Source organism: Tachypleus tridentatus, chromosome 13 (genome assembly GCF_004210375.1).
Source record: "Tachypleus tridentatus isolate NWPU-2018 chromosome 13, ASM421037v1, whole genome shotgun sequence".
Taxonomy (NCBI): domain Eukaryota; kingdom Metazoa; phylum Arthropoda; class Merostomata; order Xiphosura; family Limulidae; genus Tachypleus; species Tachypleus tridentatus.
This window is the reverse complement of record NC_134837.1, coordinates 212,902,822-212,920,978: the sequence shown is the minus strand read 5'-3', so window position 1 is coordinate 212,920,978 and position 18,157 is coordinate 212,902,822. Positions and strand designations below refer to the sequence as shown.

Here is an 18,157-nt window from a genome sequence, read left to right as displayed (position 1 = left end):
GTGGGTTAAGGCGTTCAACTCGTAATCTGAGGATCGCAGGTTTGAATCCCCGTCGTACTAAACATGCTCGCCCTTTCATCCGTGGGGGCGTTATAAAGTTGTGGTCAGTCCCACTATTCGTTGGTAAAAGAGTAGCCCAGGAGGTGGCGGTAGGTGGTGATTGATGACTAGCTGCCTTTCCTCTAGTCTTACACTGCTAAATTAGGGACAGCTAGCTCAGATAGCCCTTGTGTAGCTTTGCGCGAAATTCAAAAACGAAAATAAAAGAAACATTTTTAATAGTTTACAAAAATCAATATTTATTTACTTTGTGTACATACAAAAATGCTTAACCTCATACATATTCTCGTGTAAAATTAAAATATGAATACTTATATATACATATATACACACACATCATCAAAATAAAGGTGTTTTAATAGCCACACTGCAGTATCACAAACGACTATATATTTTGCAAATACCTCAAATAATTTGGTTAGAATTTTCTTTGCCATATCTATTTATCGTTCAAAATTATATGTTATCTACTAACCAACCTACAAAGTTACATGAACCTAGAAACAATGTTATTATATTAAAACTTATCTCCAAACCCTATATAGGTTTATATATATATAAATAACAACTCTGGTCTTAGGGTTAACGCTAATTCACTTTTAACCCTTGGAACGACAGGCTCCTGGCGGGCGACATTAATTAACGTGTATTTTGAAATGGATTTTAATATAATGTTACTCATATTTTTAAGATAATGTATATAAAACTCAAGCACTGAGAGAGAGACAAACTTAAGTCTTCAAAACGCTTTCCGTCTGAAGTTGACGTGACTACTACGTTTCATATTGGACACATTTAAACTTATATACTATATCAAACTTTTAAACAATTAGGCCTAACGTAATTACATAAACAATAATTTGTTCACGTAAGGGTAATACGTCAGTTCCTAAATCCTGTCTAAACAAGGTTTTATTTTTAGAATTACAATTGGGTAAATAAAGAATGTTTTTTTCCAATGAGAACAAAAATCCGTATTTGTACATTTTAACTGTATAAATACATATCGTTAACGTTGAATCTAAACAAATGTTTAATAATATTTTTTCACAACAGGTGGCTGATTTCGAGAGTATTTTAGGTATCGAAAGGATGGTTTTGGTTGTTCTCAAGCGCAAAGTTACACAATTGGCAACCTGTGATCTGCCAATCATGGGTATCGAAGCCTGATTTTTAGCGTCAAGAGACTGTAGACGTATCGGGAGATGGGCGGGTTATTGAAAAGTTAAAAACAATTTCAGATAATTTGTACAAGTTTATTTTGTATTTTTACATGTAGTGTTCCCATACCCTAAATCTTTATTCACATACATATGCACGCATATCTATATAACAGCACAAAATGTTTTATTTTTCTGTCAGACCATAAATAATACGCCATATTTTACAAGATTTCTTCGTTCATCTTAATATCATATACTTACGTAAGCGTAACAGTACATCATGAGGTATGTAGAGCACAATTACATAGGGGTTACAATTGTGGGTGCCCCGAGACGATGGGGGTGACTCGAGGGCATGTGGACTTCATACAACGAATAAGATAAACAGTTGTGACCATGGTAATCAACAAGAATCCTTACCTAAATAAGTAATACATACAAGCTATATGAAGAATCTAGCTACGAAACAAACATAGATTAATCTTTTTAATCTTTATAGACCAAATCTTTCCTCATTTAAGTTTTATCATCTCATAATACCAACTGTGATAGAAACACACTGGTTCGTGCTTAAACATCAGTTCTTCCCTCATTTTAGTAACATCTCATAATACCAGCTCTGAATAAACACACTGATTCGTCTTTAAACACAAATATTTTCCTAGTGTTACTAACATCTCGTAATACCAACTGTAATATAAACACACTGATTCGTCTTTAAACACAAATATTTTCCTAGTGTTACTGACATCTCATAACACCAACTGTGATACAAACACACTGATTCGTCTTTAAACACAAATATTTTCCCAGTGTTACTAACATCTCGTATACCTCTGTAACCTCATTTTACTCACCTTAAAGTTTTACATAGAAAAAAAAACACAACAAAAAACCTCCCCTACGGTAAATAGAGGGGAAGAAATTCGTTTGGCTCTTAAAAGGAAATATTTCCTTGTACAAAAATATATTCACTAAATTGTTGACCTTCAACGCCGCCGCCATTAGAGGCCACAATATGGTACCCATTGTCCAGTAGCCGTACAATAGTTTCTAAAGAGTTCAGTTTACAGTACCCATTCAATGGGAATCTGATCACATATTTGGAGTCAGTGTTCCAAGTTACTCCACTGCGAGCGTCCATTAAGGCTTGACTAATTTCTGGGAAAACATTCTCCACTAGGGAGCGCTTTCCACTGATCATAATTCTCTCCCCGAGATCTGGATTGACGTGAAGGGCTAGACATTTGAAGCCGTTTTCGCCGTCCCTGTCTTCACCATTTAACGTCGAGTAACCATGACAACGATGGAAATGGTTCGACTCATTTCCACTGGAATATTTCCTTTTGTTGAGCTCATTCTTCGTATTCTCCAGCATTCTAACCAAAGGGTAGATGTCATAAAACTTTGCTTCTTCCAGAAGGAGATCCAGCTCTCCGAAATCTTCTGGAATCGTCAACACATTGGTTCGTAAGAAGTTCAAGATGTGACGAAACATTTTACCATCTCGATCAATGAAATAGTGCTGTTTTAGTGTGTCAAGCACTATGGGAATGCTCCCGTTAAACATCCGGGCAAGTCGAGAGTCTGGGTGCCTGATTACAAAAGAAAGAAAATTCATATAACTATAAGCAAAAGTACCCGTCCCCGGTACAGGATAATCTAGTACCCATACCTAGTGACAGGAATAGTTCAAGTTAATGTATCAAAAATACCCATACCCAGTGACGGGAAACGTTTAAGTTAATTCATCAGTTTAAATTATTTCATTGACTTTAAAAAACGTTAAACGTATTTCACTCAGAGCCAAAGCTTTGACCTACTTATACCGTCCATTGCTAAAAGTAATTGTTGAACATTTCAGTCATGCTAAGAGCCACTTAACAATAATATATGGTAAATTACATTTTTATTATTTAAGTTACGTCACATTTTGAAATGTGAATGATAGCGTGATTAGTTCCTAACGATCCAGTGGAGAATATCCTGCTTCTAATATAAAATGTGACGTCACTATTATTAATGCCTGTTCTCCTGTCATTTCAAAAGTGGTTTTGGTTGTTGTTTTTTTTTAATTTCGCGCAAAGCTACACGAGTGCTAGTAGTGTAACACTAGAGGGAAGGCAGTTGGTCATCACCACCCACTGCCAACTCTTGGGCTATTCTTTTACCAGCGAATAGTGGGATTGACCGTCACTATATAACGCTACCATGACTGAAAGGGTCGAGCATATTTGGTGTGACGGGGATTCGAACCCGCGATCCTCAGATTACGACTTGAGTGCCCTAACCACCTGGCCATGTCGGGTCGTTTTCAAAAGTGAATGTTGAGCTTTGTCTGCGTGCACGGCTTTTCAAACGAAGCGCGGGAAGCAGTCGCTGTAAACAGAAGACAGACGAATAGTCGGGCATGTATAATAGGTCTGCCTGCATCCCCCCCCCCATGATCCTCTGAAACCAACTTTTTTGAAAGTTTTTAGGATACTTTTGAAGATTAAATATGTTTCCGGTTGCGCTTTCATAGTATAGGTTTAGGCCCTTTTCAAAATGGCCGCCACCGAAAATCGTAAAATTACACAATATATATGAAATGATTATTATTTGCATCCACTTGGCCTATAACATTTAAATTGTTGTTATTCACTTATGTATAAAGCACAAATTGGACCAAAATATGTAATTTTGAAATTTTGTGACATGGCAGAACTCCAAGATGGCGGCCAAATTTTGGTGCATTTTCGCAAAATCGCTCATAACGTTTGAACCAGTTAACGTATAAAGTTGATTTTGGTGTCTAACCATATGTTTTGCCATATAAGGAATTCAATAGAACCATAATTAGAATGATTCATCCAACTCTAGTCATATTAGCAACATATTAACTGTGCACAATGAGTGCAAAGTGATTCATGCCATTTTCCGAAAAACGCCCTATTATTCCACTCTATACTCAATGCTTCGTACATTTGGTTTCCAACATTTTTCTGATCTAGGTACATAACAAATGACCTTATTCAGCAATTTTTAGAAATATTTTGTACAAGTCTATACTGAATAAACAATTGTTAAAAATATTTATTTCTGGTCACATATGGCACACACATATACTACACATCAGTAAAACATATAAAAATAACATAGTAATCAAATAAGATATATAAGTTGCAATATATACATGTTTAGTAAAAACACTATAAACATGACGAATAATGCATTGTAACACGTCATTTTAAAATATCTTTCTTTGTTATAGGTGGCATAATTACCAATCGACGGTGGTTAACAAGACTCACAGACTTAGAGTTTTCCCTATTCCTAGAGGTGTCGGTGATCTAATATTGTAGTTGTAGAGACACTTTAACATCTGTCTGCATTACCATACCCAAAGCAAAATCTAAAACTTGTGGTGGTGGCACTGATTCTGGTGATGGTCCAGCTAAAAAACAATCACGCCTGCCAGTTTGTATTATACACACTGATGGCATCAAAAATGCAGGGAACCTGATTTTGATGTCCAACCTTTCAAATCCACAAAGAAGGTACAATGAAATTTGTAACATAAGGGACAGGCGATTTTGCTACCAAAAGATTCACCAGAAAGGAAAGAGTCGGCATATTCCCTCATCCCAGAAATTCTCCAAGATCACCATGGGTATCACAGAAATTGCTACCAGCGATTCACTAATCATCTGGACCAGCTTCCCTTGCTTGATCCTACCAGTGTATCACAAAGCACCGCACGTCAAGACTCTGTGCAAGGCACATCAAATCCTTCTCGTAGATCCTTCACACAGGGAGATCACATTCTGTTCAAGAAAGACTATATATTCTGCAACAAAGTTGGGCGTATCAAAGTCAAGATTGCAGGAAATTGGGAACAGCAGTCCACGTCAACGTTCGAGTACGGTGGCGGTCAAACTGTTATTGATATTGCCACAAGCCGCAATGATGACAGACTTCTAACACGCATACGTGGGCAAGAATTCTTTGTTTGTGAAGCCCAGTATCACCCGAATTGCAGAAAGAAGTATACATCAAACCCTGCGCTATGGAACAGCAAAGACCCTGAGAACATCAAATAACAAGCAGGTCTGAAGAAGGCACACCAAAATGCCCTGAAGAAAGTTGTCGATTATGTTTCCAACACCATAATAGTGGAGCAAAATGTTGTCATGTTATCGCACCTTCGACGTTTGTATGCTACTGAATTGCAGCAAACACGCTATGACAATCCACACTACAGAGCTGAGAAACTCAATGACAAATTACAGAAACATCCAGAATTAGGTTCCAAACTTGAGTTCACATTGGTTGAGACAGATCGTGGCAAACTGCCATTTTATCTTGTATTCAACAGCAGCACCAAAACATCTAGTGCTATCGCCAAGGCTTAACAGCTTGCTTCACAAGATCTGATGAGAGATGTGGCCATGATCCTTCGTGGAGCTATCTTGCAGGCATATGAGCAAGCGGACGATGCTCAAGAGAAATGGCCCCCAGACCCAATGGAAATGATTGTCCAAGATGGGGTGATTGCACATGTACTTCAACGGTTTCTGGGTCTGGTTTTGACAGGTAGCGAAACGGTTAAGACATCACGAGCTGAACGCATCATGCTCTCCATTGGCCAGGACATATGCCGAGCCGTAACTAATGGAGAGTGGAAGCTGCCTAAACACCATTGAGTCCTTCTCCTCAGACGACGACTTGGACAATGAAGTATAAAGAAACAGTGTAGTTTCATGATATTGTTTTTTTGTTTGTCCATGTTCAAATGGTTAATCTTGTAACAATGTGAAGTTTGATTACATTGATTAAAGTTTTATAAATACTTACTTGGTTTTTCTTTGTATGCAGTGATATTAATACTATATAAAATAGCGATATTACCTTATAAAATAGCAGAATAAGGTCATTTGTTATGTACCTAGTTCAGAAAAATGTTGAAAATCAAATGTACGAAGCATTGAGTATAGAGTGGAATAATAGGACGTTTTTCGGAAAATGGCATGAATCACTTTGCACTCATTGTGCACAGTTAATATGTTGCTAATATGACTAGAGTTGGATGAATCATTCTAATTATGGTTCTATTGAATTCCTTATGTGGCAACACATATGGTTAAACAACAAAATCAACTTTATACGTTAACTGGTTCAAACGTTATGAGCGATTTTGCGAAAATGCAACAAAATTTGGCCGCCATCTTGGATTTCTGCCATGTCACAAAATTTCAAAATTACATATTTTGGTCCAATTTGTGCTTTATACATAAGTGAATAACAACAATTTAAATATTATAGGCCAAGTGGATGCAAATAATGATTATTTCATATATATTGTGTAATTTTACGATTTTCGGTGGCGGCCATTTTGAAAAGGGCCCGAAAACCCCCTTATACCATGAAAGCGCAACTGGAAACATATTTAATCTTCAAAAGTATCCTAAAAATTTCAAAAAAAGTTGGTTTCAGAGGATCATGGGGGGGGGGGGATGCAGGCAGACCTATTATACATGCCCGACTAGAACGCTCAGACAGCTACTACGGTTCACAAAATATATATAATATATATAAATATACAATATGTGTATCAATAAAAACGATACCATACAAGGTTTTCGAAGTTAAACGTTACCATCTACATTATTAAAGAAATAATAATTTAACATTGAATTCATAAATAAAGCTCAAATTCCAATTAAAAAAAAATTGAAAGAGGACAACATTCGCGGTTCGTGCGCGAATGCTGTACGTCTGCGCTACGTAATCGCACGAAGGTAGATTTTAACACCAGAAAAATCGTGAAAAGCATAGAAAACTCAAAATTGTCCATATCACTGCTTGGGCGGAACTTGAAAGATCTTGTGTAAGTTGTTTGACATACACGTGAATAGTTAATTAGAAACCCCAAACTGTGCTTTCCTCGCTGGAAATTGAGCAGAAGATAAATATTCTCAAACAGTTTATATCTCTGTATAAGACATGTAAAAAACTATATTTGTATTAAATCTCGTAATTTGGCCGAAATACATCCGAGTAATTGACCAAATTTCCCCCAATTCTTTTGTGATTTCTGACCCCTCCCTGAGTAAAAAAAAAACAAAAAAAACTTACAATACGTAAATCCAACTTATTTATATGTCAATATCGTGGGTGAATGAAAATATAAACTTACATTTGCATCAATTTTCATCTTGACTGCTGTGAGTATGACCGTAGAGGAACATAAAATGATGAATTTTTCGATTGTTCTTACCTTTGACCAAGGCCTGGCATGGCCAGGTGGTTAAGGCACTCGACTCGTAATCCGAGGGTCGCAGGTTCGAATACCCGTCACACCAAACATGCTCGCCCTTTCAGCCGTAGTTGCGTTATAATGTTACAGTCAATCCCACTATTCACTGGTGAAAGAGTATCCCAAAAGTTGGCGGTGGGTGATGATGACTAGCATCCTTCCCTCTAGTCTTGCACTGCTAAATTAGGGACGGCTAGCGTAGATAGTCCTCGTGTAACTTTGTGCGAAATTCAAAAACAAACATATAGCGACTTTACTGAAATATTTTTTTTTGTTTTTTTTTAAGTAACGAGAGTTTGTTTTGTTTGTTTTTTTAATTTTGCGCAAAGCTACACAAGGGCTATCTGCACTAGCCATCCCTAATTTAGCAGTGTAAGATTAGATGGATGGCAACTAGTCATCGCCACCCACTGCAAATTCTTGGGCTACTCTTTTACTAGCGAATAACGAGATTGACCTAACATTATAACGTACCCACGGCTGAAAGGGCGAGCATGCTTGGTGTGACGGGGATTCGAACCCGCGACCCTCAGATTACAAGTCGAGTACCTAAACCACATAGACATGTCAGGTCGTAGTAAGGAGAGAATTCACTCAGTTTCATAATGTTACTGCATGTATTCTGTATCAGATTAATTTGTTTTGAATTTTGTTCAAAGGAACTTGAGGGCTATCGGCGCTAGCCGTCCATAATTGTTTGTTTGTTTGAAGTTAAGCACAAGGCTATACAATGGGCTATCTGTTCTCTGCATACCATGATTATCGAAACCCGCTTTCTAGCTTTTTACATATCGCTGTGCCAGTGGGAGGCCGTTCATAATTTAAAAATGATAGACTAGAGTAAAGGTAGCCACCAACTCCTCTTTTACCAAAGAATAGTGGGAGTGGTCGTCATCTTATAATGCTCCAACAACTGAAAGGGCGAGCACGGTATCAGGTGAGAACCGGCTTTTAATTATTCAATGATTTTTGTTTGTTTTAAGCAAAACGCTACACAGTGGGCTATCTGTGCTGTGCCCACCACAGGCATCATCAAAACCTCGTTTTTCACATTAAGAACCCTCGGACGTATAGGTAGTTTGCTGTGGGACAGTTATTTAATGAAGAGGACCTCGAGAGAAAATAGACAGACGCGTTGTTTACGACAAATTGCTTATCAGTTGGACCACATTTTATATGTGAATAAATCCATCATCCAAAGACGTCACGAAATATAACAAAAATAATTATTGATAAGGATGCAAAAAGAATATGTTGCTGAAAGCCGTCAGCTTATTAGGTTTGTTTGTTTTCTAACAGTTTCAATACAAGTGCACAAATGTGGTTCGTGGATAGAATAGTCAAAAAATGCGTCGATCAATCACTGGGCTGGTCTGACAGTTTTAACCGAGAGGGAATCGACCTGCTGGATTATTACAAAGAAATGACACATATAACATATGACACACAATAAATGCATAAAAATATACACAAAACGAAGAATTCTTGTTTTCAAGCTTTATACTTGTCTCCGTAAAGTTATAATGTTTAAGATCTGCATTAATTACTACTTAATTTCAATTAAGCTTTGACCCCTCCCCTCCTCCCTCAAAAGAGGCTAGAGCCAGTCCAATAGTCAAATTACAAATGCCGATCTTATCATCTTCCCAATCTACTCCTGACGTTCCATGGAGTAATTTTTTTTTTAATAGCAAAGCCACAAAGGAGTATTTGCTGTGTCCGCCGCGAGGAATTAAACCCCGAATTTTTTATTTGTATGTCCGTAGACCTATTGCTCTCTACCGGGGGACCCCGACGCTACATTTCACAAATAACTGTGCGTTGCTATATCTTTAGCTTAACCTGTTATACAGTAACTGAGATTTTAAGATGAGGAATTTCTATACCTTGTGGATGCATATGGCTTTCTTAACCTCTTACAAACAACCCGTAACTAACATCAAAAACAAGACTTTTAACACCAGAGGCAACAGCTAAAGCAATTTATGCTTGTTTCAAAACAATTCACGTAATCCGTGACATATCGTCCATTTCATACGGGTCAAAAAAATAACAAAACTGAGTCTTGTAGATAGTCATTCAAACGGGTTATCCCTTGTAGGAAAATCTTGCCTAAAGCTAGTAATAAAAAAACAATTTGAAACGTGCTCAAAAAACACGAATTCGTGACACTTCACTCCTAGAGTATTGGTGTCAAAGATAAACCGTGACAGATAATCTTGTTTAGGTCTTTCCTTTGCAACGGATAAAATCTGACGTTTCCAAACGTTGTCATTTCTGTCTGTTCTTGAATCCTGGTTGGAATCGTGAGTGTCCTATGGGAAGTAAATTCATGTGAATTTGATTTTTATATTTCCCGTCAGTCCATTTTTTTCCATTTTAATTTAGCTAAGCTATAATATTAACTTCTGATTAGTGCTGATCGATAAAAATAATTATTAAAATACGTAAAAACATATTAATGAAATTCTCAAATATAGTAGTGGACGTCAGTTAAATACCACGTCCTCCCTCTATTATACATTACTACTGAATTCTGTAAATTTATATCTCCTCTTTTTGAACTTTAGCCAACAACAGGTACAAGCAATTGATCATTTTCTTACCGGATCTATCTATAATTGAGTGATAAATGACCATTAATACATGCCTATATACATTTCACGCTATAACTAAAACACTTTCTACCTCATAAACATTGGTTTATTCAAGTGAGAAAATTATTTAGCGATTAACTAATAGTTCCTTGAATTAACTTTAAAATGTTGCTAAGTGTAAAGCAGACAATGAATTATATGTTTGTTGTTGTTTTTTTTAAATTTCGCGCAAAGCTACACGAAGGCTATCTGCGCTAGCCGTCCCTAATTTAGCAGTGCAAGACTAAAGGGAAGACAGCTAGTCATCACCACCTACCGCCAACTCTTGGGCTACTCTTTTACCAGCGAATAGTGGGATTGACGGTAACATTATAACGTTGCCACGGCTGAAAGGGCGAGCATATTTGGTGCGACTGGGATTCGAACCCGCAACCCTCAGATTAGAAGTCGAACGCCTTAACCCACCTGGCCATGCTGGGCCATGAATGATTTGAGCAACGTAATTAAATATTCCATGTGGACTACAAAATTGTCACATTGCGTTTGATAACCATACACACAAAACACAAATATCAGATATATATATATATATATATATATCACTGAAACTTCAAATTTAACATTCTTACTTGAGTATTGAATAAAATCATTTCTGAATATTTTGGAAGAAGGAAAAGTCTTGTTTCGTTGTGATGTAACGCTGCACAGTGATCTATTTCCGCTGTACCTACATTACGGGATTCGATCTCCGAATTTTAGCATTATAAATCTTACCACTGAACCGCGGGAGGAATGTTTTCCTATCAGTGAAAATAATAATGAAAATTTGAAATAGTTTTTAAGGTAGAACAAAAGGTTATTTTCCACATTCGTAGCTTTATAAATAGAAAATAATATTTACAATGCTTCGCCACCTTTCGACGTTTCAAACTTAAGCTTTAAAAAACATTTACTAATTTGTTTAGTTTTCTTATTGTTTTGTCTTTGAAAACACAAACATTTTGTTTCCTTGTTTACGGTTTATGTTCTGTTTAAATTTATGCACCATACTGTGAATAATAGATACAAATTAAACCATATTTACTTGGTAAGTGTCTGTAAAGAAGAAGTGTAGATGTCGCCTCCAACATCAATATGAACAGGAGCTGTAAAGCGGGTAGCTGCTGCCACACACGGGATTCCAGATATTTTATGACTGTAGTTCGCAGATTCAATAGAAGTCATCATCATTTTGGAATCCATCCAAGAGCTGTAAAATACAGTGAGTTTATTATAAAAATTTACAGTTCAAAAATAAGGATAATAATACGCAACATAAAAAAGATAACAGCAAAAACTAAAACGGGGAAAATTCTGTATTAAATACGACGTTCGAACGCACACGGATATAAAGTAGGCCTATGTATTCTTACGATAGCTTCTCGCGTATGATCCACCTAGAACTTTTCAAAAGCTCTATTTAACCTGCTTTTTTTTTCTGACAAATGTCATGCATTTTCATTACAAACATACGAGAACCTTAAGAAATCGAAACAATATTTTTATTAATGAGTTTTTAAAGCATGGATCGTGTCCTTCGAGAATACTGATATTTACGACCATAAATAAATATGTCCGATTTTGTGAAATGTATTTGTATATTATCATGTCTAAGTTTTTATAGCATTTTATCTTAAACTATTTATTTTAATACAACCATTCCTGTTCACGAATAGTAAATACTTTGTCCTATTATAAATTCGAAACGCCAGGGAGGATGTTGATGTAGGCTTAATCATGGCAACTTATTAAATCAAATAATGGATTTAACAGTTTTCGTTAACGTACTCTCAATGAGTACAAACACACGGCGATTCTTTTTGTAATCACGGCCATATAATAATTCGACGTGGAATAAATCTTTCTATGACTTTATATTTTTGCAGTTTTGGTTGCGTTACAAACACATTTATAGATATCACCATTTTAAGAACTTTCACATACAACAGACATTCGACCATCTTGTTATATATATATATATAAGGTTTAATCCGAAGGTCGTCGGCAATCGGTTTTACCTATGCCTTAAGGGGAAATGGCTTAGTGTTCATGGTCGTGTTGTGATGAATTGGCTGCACACACAATTATTTTCTAGGAGTAACTGTGATATCTCTGTTTGCATTCAACCCACGATGTGAACCGTAGAGATATATGTTTGGAAAACATTCGACTAACTACAGCGAGCGAATAAACATTGCTCGATGAGTTGCATTTATTATTGATTTAGCAATTTAGTGACTTTGTGTAATCACTAACAATGGTAGTTGTATTTTACAAAGTAATTTAACTTATACCTACACTGCAGTATTAGTATATCGAATCAAAAATTACTACATCAAATACGCAAAGAATATATTAGCTACTGGGCTTTATACGAGGCATTCACTTCATGTGCACATGAATATTTTAAAATGTACGCTTTAGATAATTTGAAGAAAAGCGGTTTACTTTTATGACAAAAATAAATATTCTTATAGTATTCAAATTGCAATAAGAAACGAATTTATCAATAATAATATTGTTATAAGCTATATTTTGTTATAATTTTTTTACTATACAGAGGGGGTTGCAGGCCGTTAGGATATTTTTAAAAGATGATAAAGTTTAAATAAGCTAGGCCTAAATTTAAAAAAAAAATTGACGTCAATTCTTTTAGTAAATTCAAGGGAATATTATTGATACCAAATTAAGAGAATTGTTTGAAGATGGGAGAGTGAAATAGTTTGAAACATGCTTTCAGTTTCAGTGAATTATTTAGATCTATGTTAGCTATTGCGTACATTGAGTTGGTCAGTGGATCAGTCATGTAGTGTAAATAAGATATTCTTTACGCTATTGTAATATAGGGAGAGTCATCTGTAAACGACATAGTGTTTAGGCTTGAAGAAGATTTATAGGAGAGAATACAGAAATTTTCTATCGTCACGTGGACTGGATATTTAATTATTTTCACCAGAAAATTGAAAAAGAGAACAACGTTACGACTATTTTTCAGTGAATGGTTAACAGCTGAATGACTGAACATCTAGTGACGGCATGAACGAATTGTGGTTAGAACTGAATATTAACAATAACAGCCACATGCCTGATATAATATATATATATATATATATATTTGTATATTCTAAACTCTTTCGATATAACATTTATCTCTTCTTCAATACGTTCGTAAAAACGAAAATAGCCCACATAGGCTATTAATGTCGCGCCTTGCAGTCATTAAAAATATCAGTTTATTTGTCGTACAAGATGTAAAAGTGTATTTTCAAGATAGCTGATATGGATATAAAACTAATTAAAATAAAGTACAGAACAACGTTTCGACCTAGTTAGGTCATCTTCAGGTTGCAAACTCTTTTTGTTAACCTGAAGATGACCTAAAAAGGTCGAAACGTTGTTCTGTACTTTATTTTAATTAGTTTTAATACCAATATTAGCCGTCTCGAGAACACATTTTTTACTTTAAATGGATTTCTCATCATCATGAAGGTATAAAAGAATAAAAAAAAACAATAATGTTCATTTATTAGTCTATCCAGCTTTATGATTACTCCAACCCCCCCCAACGAATTCTATGTAATATTCTGTATATAATCCGTTTATACCAAATAAATGGAAAGAAAATCATAACAAACTACAGTCATTTTTATGACATTTCTTTTAGTCCGTAAAGAATGATGCCTGGTAGTTCAGGAGTACGTCTGATGTTTTATAACACTAAAAATCTGGTTCTGATGCCTGCAATGGATACAGAACACAATACATAAACATTCATATTGAAAGGAAAACACCACTGACTTATGTTTATTTGTCAAAGGTCATTTCACAGGATGTAGTAAACTTTATACACAGAATTCATCAACTTATGCTGAACCCATGACAGAAATGTTATCTAAAATGCCAATTGTCTACAGGACAAGAAATTCGGCGCTACAGTGCCATAAGAGCTTTCTTCACTGATACACTAGAGGGAAGGCAGCTAGTAAGCATCACCAATCGTCAACTTATGGGACACTAATCGAAAAGTTAGATTTCTCTGTCATTCTTATAACGTATTCACGGTCCCAAAGTGCGGAACGCGATTTTTCTTTTTTTGGCAGCAACACTGAGTAAACACGCTTTGCCTTTTTCAACACTTACTGCGTCATAAAAATATTTCTTATTCTAGGTAACAGTGCATAAGTATTTCGAAGTAACTTTCTTTAAAAAAATAACTTGAATAAATGCATATAAAGTAGCTAGTTTCATTTTTCGAGTAATTGAACACGAAGATATGAAAATATGTATTGTTTTTTTTTTTTTTAATTTCGCGCAAAGCTACACGAGGACTATATGCGTTAGCCGTCCCTAATTTAGCAGTGTAAGATTAGAGGGAAGGCAGCTAGTTATCACCACCAACCGCCAACTCTTGGGCTACCATATGTCTAGGTATTTTAATGGTCCAATTGCCATGGTGAATTTGTTGATATTGGTTTGCCCCTAGTTTACACAGCGATATGCCTGCGGGCTTACAACGCTAGAAACCGGGTTTTGATACCTGTGGTGGGTAGAGCACAGGTGGCCCATTGTGTAGTTTTCTGTTTAATTTCAAACAAAGACGTAAAGGCATTGGTAATAGTGGAAGCATCTAGTTCTTTATCTCTACGTCTGCATCAACAGGACGTAATTTTATGAATAGTTATAAAAAGTTTTATTTTTATTTTTTTTTATCATTAAGAGGTTGGTCTGGATTAGGTATCGAAATAATGTTTTTGAAATACACCATGCTTCAATTTTAACTCACAAGTACTTAGAACATCAAATCCGTAACACATGTTCAAATATTATTCAAACATAGCAGACAATAACCAATTGTCTAGTTCAAAAACTATCCAGAAATACTTACCGTGCTATAGCAATCCTGTCTGCATAAGATGCTGCCGTAGACTCCAAAATTCCCGGGGTTGAAGGTTTCAGGTTGGCTCGAGGTATGGCTGGAGAGATTTTCCCGGGAACTGGGCAAGTTTCAGAGCTTCGGGCTGCCATCCGTTAGGCCTGGTGTTCCGTATGTGTCTAACTATCTGACGAAAACAGTTCAACTAAAGTATGGAGTTCGTAAAGTGCGAGACTTTCATGGACTCAGACTGTCGTAAACTGAATTGTTTCCTAGGCGCGAGACGATTCGATACTTACACGTGGTTAGGCTTAATCACAACCACAAGCAAATTGCCGGCGGACGTATAAAGGTACTATTTTTCATGTACGTAGACGTTTTGTTATTAAGCATTGTAGGTTTGCGCCATTCAAGGACAAACCTATGCACAACAAGAATTATCAGCGTTTCGCCTAGAGCTAAGAAATTCACACCCATCGGGTGGTCCCTAATGGCTGGAAACTGGATCAGATTTATCTCTCGCTTAACGTTCCATTCTCAAGGCAAAATGTTGTACTGTACACACGCGTTGTTTTATGTGAACAAACGATTGGTTGTAACACTATTGACACGTTACACGTACGTCCGAGAAAGCTCTTTGGATTGGTTTGGTTTGTTTTGAATTTCGCGCAAAGTTACACCAGGGCTATCTGCGCTAGCCGTCCATAATTTAGCAGTGTAAGACTAGAGGGAAGGCAGCTGGTCATCACCACCCACCGCCAACTCTTGGGCTACTCTTTTTACCAACGAATAGTGGGATTGATTGTAACTTTATAACGCCCCCACTGCTGAAAGGGCGACCATGTTTGGTGTGACAGGGATTCGAACCCGCGACCCTCAGATTACGAGTCGAGTGCCTTAACCACCTGGCCATGCCGGGCCAGCTCTTTGGAAAACAGTAATACAGTACCTCAGAATCACCAGTGTGGATTCGTCATTGTTCACTGACGTAAGGGTTGTTTTTATGCGAAGGATAGTAAACCATAAACATTTCTTTCACCCTTTGAATCACTTATTACCAATAAATCAATATTGTAAAATGGTTAGTTCTACAAGTGGAACAATATAGTATACTGTTGACGTTGGGATAAATTTAGAATGAACCGTGACGAAACTTTATACTATCTCTTATTGAATATAATTATATCTTTTGTTTTGTTTTCATCTTGATTTTTTCCATGTTTCAATTCTGATTGTTTCAATAGCTATCTAAAATGAAGAAGTGTGGGGTAATTTTAGTGTTTTGAGTTTCTTATGTAAGGTATACTATATTATTTATATATTATTTTTATTAACACCGAGTTATTTAGTATAACGAATGCCATTATTCTTTAATTGTATTTCTTTTTATATTAGTATACTTTTATTATACAGACTGATTTACTCTGTTAGCTTAGTATGTATATGTGTTTAGGACTAGCCTCCATTTCCAAACCTGGCTGAATCTCATTTGGTATTATTGGGATTACGGCCGAAACGATCGATAACAGCGATGGTACTCACTTGATGATATAAAGCATTCTAATATTGATAAGTATAAACGCAATAAAGGTTGTATTTAATCAATTATACTATTTGATAGGTTAACTTATAGTTTCATCCAAATACATGGGCTACTCTGATCGGCAGTTAATATTACAAAAGAGTGAACAAACATGCCTTATAACACAGGTTTATCAAACTACTGTCTCATTCATGTAGTTTTGGTAACAAAAAAGTACCAGTTAAGAACATTATCATGCAAAGAACTACTTTAGCATTGAATTAGTTACTTGGTGTCAACAATCCATTTGTGTTCATACATCCAGAGACAAGTGGTGAATGGATCAATGCCAAGGAAATCAATACTTATGATATACTATTTTTAAATATGGTATTAATTACTTTGATTAGTTTATAAGAATCCTGTTTATTGGCACATATATGACAAATTAAACGAATATGTCTCCGTCGTGAGAAGCATGACATAGCTTGGTGGTTACGGCTTTTCGCCATCAACATGCGAGTCGAGGTTCGAATCCTGATAACAAACATGTCGTCCTTTCAGCCGTGTGGGCGTTATAATGTTACGGTCTATCCCATTTTTTCATTGGTGAAAGAGTTGGCGGTGGATGGTGTTGACTTGCTGTCTTCCATCTACTCTGTCACTTCTAAATTAGGGATGGCTAGTACAGATAACCCGCAAGTAGCTATGGGTGAAATTTAACAAATAAACACACCAGTCATAAGCATTGTTTATTATTAATAATAATAGTTACCATGCTGTTTGTTTTTAGCTGGTAGTTTACCGTACAAGTGCCTCAGAAGTGATTTAATACTGTCGGAAATAACGTGAAATGGATTTAGTAAAACATATTACACCAAAAATAAACATCAAGTCAAACATATTACAAAAATAAACATCACGTCAAACATATTACACCAAAAAATAAACATCAAGTCAAATATATTACATCAAAAATAAACATGAAGTCAAACATATTACACCAAAAATAAACATGAAGTCAAACATATTACACCAAAAATAAACATGAAGTCAAACATATTACACCAAAAATAAACATGAAGTCAAACATATTAAACCAAAAAATAAACATCAAGTCAAATATATTACATATTACACCAAAAATAAACATCAAGTCAAACATATTACACCAAAAATAAACATCAAGTCAAATATATTACATCAAAAATAAACATGAAGTCAAACATATTACACCAAAAATAAACATCAAAAATAAACATGAACATCAAGTCAAACATATTACACCAAAATAAACATCAAGTCAAATATATTACACCAAAAATAAACATCAAGTCAAACATATTACACCAAAAATACACATGAAGTCAAACATATTACACCAAAAATAAACATCAAGTCAAATATATTACATCAAAAATAAACATGAAGTCAAACATATTACACCAAAAATAAACATCAAGTCAAATATATTACACCAAAAATAAACATCAAGTCAAACATATTACATCAAAAATAAACATCAAGTCAAATATATTACACCAAAAATAAACATCAAGTCAAACATATTACATCAAAAATAAACATCAAGTCAAACATATTACA

The 18,157-nt window shown here is 35.6% G+C and overlaps 1 protein-coding gene across 1 annotated transcript; it reads right to left on the bottom strand.

Moving 5' to 3' along the window:
• Window positions 1-272: 272 nt before the first annotated feature.
• LOC143237757 (BTB/POZ domain-containing protein kctd15-like) lies at window positions 273-15,500 on the bottom strand. The gene is made up of 3 exons (XM_076477318.1): window positions 15,043-15,500; window positions 11,203-11,367; window positions 273-2,818 (listed from the first exon to the last, which is right to left on the bottom strand). Exons 1-3 carry the CDS (start codon window positions 15,180-15,182, stop codon window positions 2,161-2,163), a joined length of 963 nt encoding a protein of 320 aa, XP_076333433.1. The 5' UTR covers window positions 15,183-15,500; the 3' UTR covers window positions 273-2,160.
• Window positions 15,501-18,157: the final 2,657 nt, after the last annotated feature.

What these genes read in the sequence shown, in the direction of transcription:
- LOC143237757 (XM_076477318.1), bottom strand. Translation starts at nt 15,182, where the DNA reads ATGGCAGCCCGAAGCTCTGAAACTTGCCCAGTTCCCGGGAAAATCTCT. An exon ending in GACAGGATTGCTATAGCACG is followed by an intron (nt 11,368 to 15,042) that starts GTAAGTATTTCT and finishes TGTATTTTACAG; the next exon opens with CTCTTGGATGGATTCCAAAA. An exon ending in TCTTTACAGACACTTACCAA is followed by an intron (nt 2,819 to 11,202) that starts GTAAATATGGTT and finishes TTTTGTAATCAG; the next exon opens with GCACCCAGACTCTCGACTTG.